This window comes from Thermobia domestica, chromosome 13 (assembly GCF_964235325.1).
Source record: "Thermobia domestica chromosome 13, izTheDome1.hap1.1, whole genome shotgun sequence".
NCBI lineage: Eukaryota > Metazoa > Arthropoda > Insecta > Zygentoma > Lepismatidae > Thermobia > Thermobia domestica.
In genome coordinates this window covers 84,633,174-84,646,200 of record NC_137466.1, presented here as the reverse complement: position 1 = coordinate 84,646,200, position 13,027 = coordinate 84,633,174, and the positions used below count along the sequence as shown (strand labels likewise).

Here is a 13,027-nt window from a genome sequence, read left to right as displayed (position 1 = left end):
GGGACAAAAATAAACGACCACAAACGCTATTAAAAATAATGACATTTTCGGTCATTTATTCTTGTCCCGTACACTATATAGTTATCAAGGTAAGCACAAAATAACAACAAAAAAGTATAGAGATAAACACATTTATTTCATTAATTACAAATATGGTTATATTGATTCAATTTAACAAGTGTGGGATTTGTGTCCTAAAGTTTTAAAAATTTTCTACCCCAGCAGCACAGATAATAACTCAACAGTGGAAAACGATAGAGTAACTAACTGCCAACGTTGGTCCTACGTTGTAATTAGCTAGTTCGTCGAAAATTTGGCAACATAATCCCTACGACAGAAGTAAAATTTTAATTGAGTGTGAGGCCGATACTGTTGGATATGATGGCAAACTGTTTGTTAAATAACGGCAAATTGTTGGATAAATGATGGCAAATTGTTGGCTAAATGACGGCGAATTTTCGATAAATGACGGCAAATTGTTGGGTGGCCAACGTACACTATAACTACAATGGACCAATATAATTTTCAACTTAATTTTTCATTTTACTTATAACAGCCTACGTAGGACTTACCAAATGTGCTGCTAGAGCAAGTACTACTGAAAAATTAATTGAATATAATCCTGAAAGTGTAATTATTACTGAAACTGATGTTCATTATGAAGGAATATTCAATAATTTTTGTGCTTATTTGCATTTGTAGTATTTGAATAATTTGCCTCAGTGACGCGAAAACTATCTTACTTTAGCCCTATACTATTTGTTTAGTTAAATAAAGTTTAGGAAGAGAGAAAGGGCGGTTATTTTTTTCCATCCACTTGATTTTCATAGATTGTTTAAATAGAATGAGAAACGAAATGAAATCTTCAATTTAATGTTCCATGCAGTGGCGTATGCAAGGGAAGTTTCCAGATTTAACCCCTTTCCCTTGATTAAGATATGGAAAAATAAACGTTCACTGTATGTATACTAGGGTGGTTCTTATTTTTCGACTTTAGAGATTTTTTGAGTCGTATCCCCTAAAATGGTTCCATATCAGACCAAAGTAAACTATGAAAGAAATTAGGTTAATTCAATAATATTATATAATGCCCCAAGTAACTTAAATTTTTAATGCATTTATAGTATATAATATGAAGCACAGGGCTGTAATAGAACTATATATAGATCTAAGAAGTACCTTTAAAGTTAAGCTAGTTAAAATTAAATTGCCAAAAATAAATAAATAAATGAAAAGTAGTCTACTTAATGGATCTAACAAATGCTATAATACAATTTGAAGATCTGTCATACATAAATTACTTAATAGGTCTACTATCTGGATGAAGAATGAAAACAACTTTAATGGGGATTGAACCAGACACGTAACTAAGGGGTGGCCAGGGGGTCTCATTTCTTACTGCGACCACCTTTAGCCACCCTGAAACTTATACATAGTAAATGTCAGATGAACTTTAGTTAACACCCTCTAAAGCTGGTCTCGACTCTGTTGTCTTAGCATTCTGTGTACTGTACGGGTCTGGATTGAAACCATTCTATCCGTCCTATTGTACTGTTCCTGATTGCTTACTGTTGTTGCATTATTTGCAAAAGATTTTTTCCTCTTTGTATTTACTTTTTGTGAACACTTAAGTTTCATAATGTTTTTCTGGGGGACAACTTACATATGGGTGATTAGGGAAAATTCATTGAATTGTTAATCACTTATTGACTATAACTATTTTACGAGTATTAGACCTGTCAGAATTACAAGGACATAATAACAAACATTTTAATTATTCCCATCCATATTGACTGCAACAACATTAACACATGATGTGGCAACTTTGCTAGTACATGATCGAAATTGCTCGAAGCGTGAAATGTTGTAAGATCTTTATAGTTTAGTTATTAACAATATATTTCAAAATAATACAATTTTATATAAATTAAAACAGCTATTAAATTGTTTGAACTTTATAATAAGATTTAGTCAATATCTTATATAATAAGCAATATTGAGCTAATAAGATATGACATCTAAAAAAAAACTCTTTATGAAATGATTTAAAACTGCAGTTAATTTATATTGAATGTAACTTACCTTGAACCACAAAAACTAAGCCGCAGGGTATTCTTCGTGAAGAAACAAAACAAAAAAACGATCCCACGGGCAATTGAGAAATAATTTTTTGTAAGGAGTCTTTTTTTACTACATGTTCAGAAAAAAAAATCGTGTTGCATGTTCTTCACAAAACATAATATTACCACGAGAATTAGCTGTAAATTAAATCATCACAAGAGTTAGTTAAACAACATTAATTTATTGTATAGCATTAGCCTTTTGGCTATTAACATATATAGGATTCGTTGAAAAGGAAATTTAGCAAATTATTATTATTATTATTATTATTATTATTATTATTATTATTATTATTATTATTATTATTATTATTATTATTATTATTATTTATTTATTTATTTATTTATTTTTATTTCCGATTACAAAGAGATTTGCAAATCCTTATAGTTTTATGGGTGTTTATGGGTATTTAGGTATTTCAGTAATTTGTTATTTCTCGTTCCTCTAGAGATATCTTTTCATTTCATTTATTATCAATCTTCTTAATTGTACAATCCGCGGCAAAAAACCTGCAACATGAGGATGTAAGTTTGTTGTGAAACTACGCCTAACAGCACAGGGAATGAACATAACGTCTAAGTGGAACGAATCACGCCAGGATAAACCTCGGCCTCCTCCCGTGCACTTATTTTGGAGCAAAGGACTTCGTCATTTCACAAGAAACTTATATGCTCATGTTGCAAGTTTTTTGCCGCGGATTGTACAAGGCATCACCATTGGAACGTAAGACTAGAAATTTTGTTTCATTCTATTTGTCCAAATATTATTTGAAAAAATTCTTCGAAATTCAAACAGCCAAATAGCTGTGTAATTCAAAAGTGAAAAATTAATTATTGATGAAACTGAAACGGAACTTGTACAAGCTTCACTGATCTGCACTGAGAAAAATCCGCTATCCGGACAGCGGTATATTGTACAAATATACGGAATCCTCATGACTACTACAGAAATCAGTACGGAGCATACGTTATCTATATGCTACATACGTACTGCCCTTTTTCCCGCTTAGATGTTACATCATGCCGTTGCAGGATGTCTGACGTCTAATAGTCTTCCATATATTATACACATAGGTATACATATGTTACATACGTCAATTATGTTACATGCATCCATCTATATTTGAGATCCTGACCACCTATATACAGTTCTTTCGATCGTATGTAAAGTACGTTTATTCGGAACACTTATACGGAAAGTACGTGTAAAATATAGACCTACTTTTTCAGTTACACGTTTGCTGTACGTTAAATAAAAAAAAAACTACAGGATTTACACATATAACCTACGTTTTTACGTACGCTACCTATATTTTTTCTCATTGTATCCTTAAACTTTCAAACATCCTTCCTTCATCCTGGTTGACCATGAGTGTCGAATGTAACGTATCAATGGTGTTGTTAAAATTATTTCAATATAGACCCACGTCTCAAAATGGACGGTAAAACTCAAACCGTTCAACCAATGTTTATTCTAATTATTACTCGTTCAATGGTACATTATACCAGTACCGGTATTTATTGGTATAAAAAATATTCAAGGATTGTTCGAACTATAATTCCTCTATTAGAAATTTTAACGGCTCTACAGAATGCGGATAGTGTACACAATACTTTCGCTTGCCATATAGTTTTCCACTAATGTGAGACAACTTTAATATTTACCTGAAACTTTAATGAGAAATTAATATATTTGGGAAAAAAATGCGAAAAGATATGTTATATGACCTATATTGCTATCCCATATTTTTCGCATCCCTTAGTGTTACTGTTGGGTATTAACTTACTCGTCTTTCTTGCCAACAAAATTTTATAGCGCTGTCAAAATATTTCCATAAATATTAATTCAGTTCGAAATAAATAAATACATCGGGCAGTAATGTAAGTAATTCATCTGGAGCTTAGCTCACGAATCTCTGCCGCGATTCTAATTCTTTTTTGCCGTCAACCGCGGCAGAGATTCGTGAGCCAAGCTTATATCTCTAACCCTAGGATGTCAATTGAAGACAAATTTTTGCTAAATACAGTAGAATCTCGATTATCCGAGCTAATGTGGACCGGATCTAACTCGGATTAGCAAAAGCTCGGTTAATACGGATGTATGCATAGAAAATTTTGTACAGTATTTATTATTGTTGTTTATTGATTATTTTTCTTTATTAACTTATTTATTATTACTATATTTATTATTTTTATTGGACATACAGTACACTACATACATACATACATAAGTAAAGCACAATACAAATAAGGCACTATTTAGCATATGCATAGCATTAAAAAAAGAAGTCTTTCGCAGTCTTCTGGTTCATTAAACTGTTTCGTTTCTTGCCGCTACATTGTGCATACGTCGTAATACCATGTCAGCTGATGTGTCGCCTTGCTGTTCGACGCAGAGCAGTACCTTCTCGATCGCGATCGTGTGACTGATTCTTTCAATATTTACCATTTTATTGTCATCTTCGTCACCTGAACTGTTGACCAAATTTACAATGCTGTCATCAGACAGTTCATAATGTTCATAATCTCGCATCTAATCACTCACATCTTCGTTTGTTACCGCCTCTGTAACCCGTAGCCTGTTTAAGAGATCTATTAGTTCTACATTATTTTAAGATTCTTGAGTTTATCCCATCCTTGTGCTATCATTATTTGGCAGAAATATGTTTCCAGTTTTTCAGAACGATAGATTCTTTCACATTGTCCCAAGATTCTACCAGCCAGTAAATGCCATCTTTTAGATTAACCTCTTTTGGACTTTTGACAATGTATTGTTATTTTCTAGATCTTCCAATAAGTGTCTCAAAAGTCACACGGAACAACAATAATAATAATAATAATAAAAAAGTGGCAACGTCGAGCGTAGTCGTTATCTTTATGCCAGTTTCACTTTTGCTTTGTTGCTGAAACAAAGGCTTTGCAAACTGTTTTTCGTTTAACCAGACTAGGTTTTACAATATGTTTTGTGTTTGTTTGTTTTGATTAAGCTCGGATAACACGGAACCTCGGTTAATTGAAACTCGGATAATCGGAACTCCACTGTAAACAATAAATATTAAAAAAAGGCTTTATTACACATTTCATTAGATTATTTTTTGTGCACTAAATGCGTTTTGTGGATCGTAGATATTAAGAGAGAGGACAACTGAAACGAAGTACGAGGGTATTTCCAAAAGTTTCTAGCCTAATTATAAAATATCGTGCAACTGTAATAAACCGTTCGTGGTATATGGTGTCATCTATGGAAGAAATAATGTATTAGTTTCAACTGTCTAGCTGCGTCAGTTTGTTGGAGGCAATCATTTACGTAAACCAATCGCTGTGCGTTGAGCTGGCATATAATGCATGGCAATGCTCCAATCCACACGACTGTTATTGTCAAACCTGCAGTGTTAAATCTGGGTAATAGCGTGAGTGCTGAATCTTCTCGAAGCCAGTTTTCCACTGTAGTCCTCTCAACAACAGCAATGTGAACTGGAGCATTGTCATGCAGTATGTGAGCTTAACGCACACGACTGATTCAAATGGCTGCCTCCAACGAACTGACGCTACAGTGATGCCAACCTGTGACGTTACAAAATCCTATCTCGAGAGGGAAAAGTTCCATTTTGCTGTTACTTTTTCCACGCTATACTACTTTAATTGCAAAAATTCATAACTTATGAAGTATTAAATGTGAAAACTATTGTATGACACTCACTTTCATCAATAAATGAGCAAATTATCCGTAAATTCCGATCTTCTATGTTTATCAAATAGTTTATTAGTAAGTGTTTTCCTTAACTTCAAGAAACAATTGAAAATGTTAACGAAAACAAAATAATTTTGTTGGCAGAACTTCATATTTTTAAGCATTCTTTTGTGATGTAGTCTTCTACGGAATGTAACGAAGCTACACAAGCTTCATTCTCGAATCATTATGTGTTGAACGTTTTGGAAATTGGCTTTTTTTTTTTTTTTTAATATCTGATTACAATTTACGTTCCTTGGCTCTTGTTTCTTGAGACTCTCAAGCCACTGAATAAATCGTTTCCATACTAGCATGCATTTTACAGTAATAAAATTAGTTTTGATTTCACGCCTATTGAAGACTCATTATTCTCCTTTCCGCCCATTAATAACTTCTGTTGGCATTGATGAAGTAAATACAGTATATGATAAATCCCATATATATTACCAATTTCTGCGAAAATTCCCTTTATCCCTGTTCGAGAAATTAATGTCAAAATATCCCACAAAATGGGATTTTCCCCACTGGCAGGCATCACTACTGACCCAGGTTTACAGTTCAAACTGATACGTTATTTTTCCCATTTACGATGAAGGCACTATTACGATAGTGAGATATTTCAATGTCACGCTGAAAACGTAGGAGCTTCGAAATGTGCGTATATAGGGAAAAGAAGAAAGTTAAGGGGTAGAATGAAAAAATAAGTGAGGGAGTGTGAACCGAAGTTAAAAAGAAAGAATAATGCTGAAAGTAGTTAAAGAAGAAGAGAAATAGAAGCTTATTAGAATAGTATTTGAAACTAAATGATAAGGAGGGAGAGAGAAAAGGTAAAGGAGGGAGAGAAGAGTATCATATTGCCCCAAACATTGTGCGACCTCAAATATAATTCGACCTCAATTTTTTAAAGATATTTTTAAAGGAAAAATAAAGTATTCAGCATAAAATATTATACACATTTTCAACATATGATATACTAATGGAAAACTTACCACTGATACAAAGCCTTTTTTAAGATTTAAATTCCAGTTTTCGTTCCTGCTTCTTCTGGTTATTACTCCGTATTCAATATCCTCATGGTATACTTAGATCGATTTGAATACCCCATGGAAGCCTAATTGAAATACATTAGTAGCAAAAATATTAGGTGTCAATCAAATCGAATCATAACATTAAGAATTATTATTATCTATTTCCTATGGACGTCGAGTTTGACGAGTCACGTAAACGGTACGGCATCGGCGCAGGAGAGTGATACAGATGGTACATTTCTGCGTGACATGAAACTTTTTCCAAGTTCAAAGGGCTAGGTTACGATTATAATATGAACATGGTTTTTTTATATTAAAATATTGTACTGTATTTGCGATAATACGGTTTATTGAAACGAAGTGGCTGGAAATTTCCAACTTTGTGACAAGTGACCTTCGTCAAGAGCAGAATGGTTACGATGATGATGATGACGATATCCATCTGACATAATGCTATATCTTGAAAGGCGACGAAAATACATGAGATGCATCATTGTTGAGCTTTGCCTATGGGGCGGATGATAATTATTTCAATGCTTCTTCCCGGAACTAGAAAAATAATCGAGAAAGAAAAAAAGCGCAGGAAGAAGAAAGTATTTAGTACAATAGGAAATTGACTTAAATTTTCTATGAGAAAAGATTCCAGTTTTGAGAGATCAATAGTGTATTTACACAAAGGTTACTGTATTAAGCGATTCTGAAGAAAGAAAAAAAAATACAGAAGCATTACTTCTACGAACGTAGGCCTACTTGGTTGGTGGACAAGAAATCATTTTGCGAGAGATGTAGAGAGGATCACATTGTATGTATGGGAAAAGTGAATTTTCTTAGATTAAAAATGGATGCATTGCGATTCACATCATGTGGTTCCTGTAATTAGTCTCAAAGAGCAATAGTTTTCTTGAAAACAGGTTTCGCTTTACTCTTGTGTGTTAGTTAACTGCAGGGGCCATGTTCACACGACGGTCACTGGCCGGCAACGTTGAAAGCAAACCAAAGCAAAACAGTGCAGTGTGTGTGCCGCTTCTTTTTCATCGGTTCCCACACAAGCAACTTTGGCAAGGCAAGAAATAAAGTAAAGGGAAGGGGGAGAGAATAAAAAAAATATATGTATGAGAAAGAGAGGGGAGGAATTAAAAGAAATGCAAGTTGTCGGGGGAGTACGTACGTAAAGAGATAGGCCAAGTATCAACAACAAGAGTTTTAAGAAAAGAAAAGAAGAGAAAAAAGTGGCCGATTTTAGCTATAGGCCATGAGATGACTATTCTTCCACTTGTCAGATTGGTCTGTTAGGGGCAATTTGTTACATTAGCCACGAAATTCATCTCGGCTTCTCTATCGTTTCTTCTCTTCCTCTCTTTGTCAAATGCAAATTCTATTATGCTTTTTTTCTCAATATTTGCAAACTTGCAATAACAGCTACCAATTACTATCAATGTTTTTTTCTTCTTTCTTTTGTTTCGCTGATACACGCTAGAACAGCCTAAAGCTGTCAATTTTGGGTAAAACTACCGGATCCGTTATCTTTGAAAAGCCTTGCTTCAAATTTGTTTTCGTGCTATGTAATTAAAAAATAAACATTTAAAAAATCATAATATAGTATCTGTAAAAAATAAAGTTCTCTTAAAAGAAGAAAAATCTATTTCAAAAGAATAGCTAATATTCCTTATGTATTTGTGACTGGGAGAATCAACGACAATAACAGCCGTTCACAGATGCATGTTTACTAGGAATTGCGGGAAAATGCAGGGGTGAGTTATGGGGAAATAATGCTTCTTTTCAGGGCCTCATTAATAAACTCTGACACCCTATGCTATACTTCCCGAATCGTCCCCCTCAAAATAATAATAATTTATTTTGTAATACAGTTCTACTTCTCGAATTTGAAGCTGCTGTTATTGGTACTGTACAATTTTCTTAATACGTGAAGAAAGTGGTATAACATGAGCGAGCTTAGACTTCAATCTTTAGTAACAGTATACTGTATTATTTTTAAAAAAAATGAAATGAAATGAGACTACAGGGATTATAGTAATAAATATGAAAGAAGTAAGGAAAAGAATTAAGAAATAGAAAGGAACCAGATAATATTTATATCCGTGGATTCTTTCTCGTTTTCTGTTGGTCATATATGTACGAGAAGAAACACACCTGAATTAGCGCCTAGACTCAGTAACTTAGAGCATACAGGGCCGGATCCAGGATTCTCTGGGGGGGGGGGGGGCACTAATAACTACCAAAACAACCAATCATACTGAAATTCATCAAAGTGACATGTGATAATGTTCTTTACCCCTGACAACACTGATGCATAGAACGGAGTATTTTAAAAAGTATTTTTTGAAAAAAGAGGGTTGTAAGTGTTATGCAGGAAAAAATGTTCTCTCCTCCTGGCTTCCGTTTTCTTCCTTACTTGACAAATGTTACATCGTTTTGCTTGGTGAAACTTTTCCTTCAACCTTCAACACAAACTATTGCTTTTGCAAAACTTATCTTTTTTTAAGCCCCAAAAGGAAACATGATGGCAGAAAGTTTCAGAAAGTTTTGTTATTTTCACTGCTAGCTTCTTACCAATGGAAAATGCTACTTTATCTTGAATATCACATTCAGGATCTCATTTGCAGAGAAGTGATCACTTCTGATGTGCAAGATCCCTGTTCGATTCTAGGATATGAGAGTTGTGGTAGATAGGTTCTACTGATGGTATGGGTCAATTACCTGTATAGTGGCTGTGTTCATGTATTTTCTCCGAGCTCTCCCGTTTCTTCTTAATTTATATTCCTTCATTTATTATATCTATCTTTTTAGCCTGCAGGGTATAACCATTAGTCTAAAGATTTCACTTCCATTTTTGTATTACGTTTATTATCTCTATTTATTGTAATAAACTATTTAAAATGTCTTATGCTGTAATATGCAAAGACAAATAATCTGGCGACTTTATAAATGTTGAGTTACTTATAGGAGGATATTGCAGAACCAGGTAGCAAACTAATTATCCCATCCGAGTAGAAACTTTTAAGTTAGGCAAGGATTTCTTTTAAGAGAAATCAAACCGCACTACAAAAATCGAGTTGCAAATCGACAACGTTAAAATGTGTGATGTCCTTGTTATTTTAAGAAAACTGTCTATCCATTATTTAGTTGACTGCAGTATTAATGCTGGAATTTTTGACTCTTTTCTTTTTTTATATATGAAATGTCTATATGGTTTTTAGTGTGTTGTGGTATCTTTCAGGAGCGGTTGGAGCAAATCGCTGAAGAGTTGCGAGCATTGAGTGAACGCAACGAAGAGCTCCGCGGGGCAGCTCAACAAGTAAGAGATCTCAATGACTTCCCAGCGCTGCATTCTCTTCAACAGCAGATGGAAGTGTTGCAGAGCAAGCAGGCGCAGCTGTTACTCGAACAAAGTGACCTCATGCGGCAACAGCAGCGTAGCGCTAGCAGGTACATTTGCAATTAAAAGAGTGCTCCTTTCCCGAGAATAAGACTGGTTACGGTATTTTGTCCGTATTTTTTTATAGGTATTTTAAAAGTTATGAATGTGCTACTGATACTTGCTTAAAGAATAAAAATAATCGTAGAGTTTGCCATTATCCTTCTTTAACCTGAAAAGTGGCGTTAACAGCATTAAATATCTGCACATCTTTATTTTATTTTATTGTAGCCCATTGATTTATATTGGGATTAATTTTTCTGTTTACTTTAAAATGAACTAGAATTTGAATGATCTGTTTATACTGATTTCTTCTCCAAATCTATTTGTGGGCATGATCCGCTCCAATGCCATCTGTTAGCAACCGGCTGGACCTACATCCAGTCTAGCACGCTGGCTACGTGTCGTCGCTCTGTCTCTAACAGACGTATCAGAAGATTTCTAGACCTAGTAGTTGTCATATCTTTTATTCACATGGCTCCCCAGTTTGCCTCACGATACTGGATGGACGCCGGGAATTGAAACCGGGACTATGCGGACGTGAGTCCAAATATTAAATCTATAAATAATGCAAATTCATTTTGGAAAAGCAAAGGATTTTTAATAAGGTTTAAGGAAGAAATCAGTAAAATCACATTGTTCTTAAAATTCTAGAAGAAAAGAAATTCAAAGAAAACAGAAAAGTAATTCTCCATATAAATCAATTGACTTTTAAAAAAAGTGACATAGGTACTCAACGCCGTTAAGTGAATCTTCTATGCAGTAATTTGCCGAAGAATTGTATTTGACTACAATAGTCGTTCGAACTTTTTCCACTCATAAAACGCGTAACCGTCGGTGTGCATATCTGTATCACTATTATATCTTCTTTTTTTCCCTTTACGACTTAACACCACAACTCTATCATCAACAAATTCTACTTTCACTACCTTCTCATTACAAAGAATTATTCCCACGCTATTATGGCTGCCCTTTTCATTACCTGAGTAAAACATTCAATATCCTTCACTGTTCAACTCTCCATTATCATCCCATCTACCTTCACAAACAAACTAAATCCAGGATTATTTTGTTTGATTTCTTCTTTAAGATTTTCTAACTCTCCTCCTTGTAACATGGTACGTACGTTCCATATCTCTGTCATAAACTTTTTGCTCTTGCGTGTCTTCCTTTCTCTATTTATCTTCACCATATTGTTACTCTCTCGTCCAGTAGTCCTTCCCAAGGTACCTCTCTCCAGCAGAACCGAAAGGAGGGATATTTTACATCCGGAACTATATTGTGACCTGCAAAAGGTACTGCATTGTACTTAGGTTTTCTTTCTACTATCAGCTAACTAGGGAAAATAGAATGATAGTTACTCGTTGCTTTCCACCCCGCAGTATCCCAACCATTAAAGTCACTCTGACCGTAGATGTGATTAATGCCGTACCAATCACTATGATTGTCGCCAACTTGCTACTGGAGATCTACCGCCTTCCTCCAGAACACTTTTTGTCTAGCTACTCCATTTGGACTAATTCGGTAGGGGTAGCCCTTCTGGTAGTGTGAACTGTTGCCGACATATACATTTCACTGTAGCAGGCAATCCTCTCTACCCGGCACATAAATGTTTGCGTAAAGGTGGTGTTTATCGGAGAGGATATACAAACACGTGAAATTATATGAACTTGGAGGCTTGCTCTCTCTTGAACTTCTGCTTACTCTACTGATTCAGATAGCCTTAGTGTGTACATCACGTTGCTGATTCAGTGCACTACAAATTCTTTGTCTCAATTATCACTAGCTACAGCAAAATAAAGAAGGAGAGAAAAACGATTAAATATTTGCACCATGGGTTCTCAGATTATTATTATTATTATTATTATTATTATTATTATTATTATTATTATTATTATTATTATTATTATTATTATTATTATTCTGTATTCCAATGTGATACTACTTAAACGTCCTTGTGGGATCGTAAGAACATGAACAACAGAAGCATGATTATTTCATATTCTGTTTCATGACATGCAACCCGTTTTTGAAATGTACCATATAGATTTCTCTTATATGTATATAAAAAAAAATCTCTCGTATTTTATTACTCAGTTCTTTCTTATTTGTTTGTTTGTATTAGTTCCATTGTTCAAGCTTGTGTAAAGGCATTCTGAGGGTGGTTTACTGGTACGTTGGATACTCTCTTCCTTCCTTCCTTTCGCTTTTTCTGCTAAGACCAAAAATAAGTTCTCTTGCTATTCATAGCCCAAACAGCGAGGCTCGCATCCGAGTCAGTGTGTGCGAAAAATTAATTCGGAAGCTGAGACCTTGGCAGATCATTCAGTGTATATCTCTCTCAGCCGGCTGTGGTTGTGGGGATCTTTCTCACCTCACCTCACCTCACACTCCCACCAGTTTATTTGTTTTCCTCTCCTCTTCTTCGTTCTCTCTGTTCCTATTCATATATGTGTATGTGTGTGTGTGTGTGTAGACACACATAGTAGAGGTGTTCGCTGAAACAAAAAGTATTTCGCCTGAAGATTGATGGTATCCATTGGATCTATTTTGGTCTTGTTGCTCAGATTTTTTACCTAGTCATAACTTACTATTTATAACATGTATACACTTAGATGACTGACTTTCTATAATAAGTAGTTGGTTGCCTAAAAATGAGAGCTCATTAGAACAACGAATACTTTCGTTGTGCATATAAATCTGTTTATGGTGT

General features: G+C 34.5%; 1 protein-coding gene across 6 annotated transcripts in view; it reads left to right on the top strand.

Annotated features, from left to right (window-relative positions):
• Nucleotides 1-13,027, top strand: part of nab (NGFI-A-binding protein homolog) — a 287,733-nt gene that overhangs the window by 245,153 nt on the left and 29,553 nt on the right. For 5 of the 6 annotated variants that reach the window (XM_081735999.1, XM_081735996.1, XM_081735997.1 and 2 more), the window contains exon 9: nucleotides 10,117-10,325. In XM_081735999.1, the coding sequence (XP_081592125.1) occupies nucleotides 10,117-10,325 (209 nt within the window). The remainder of the gene's footprint in view (nucleotides 1-10,116; nucleotides 10,326-13,027) is intronic. The other variant, XM_081735998.1, reaches the window with a different exon arrangement.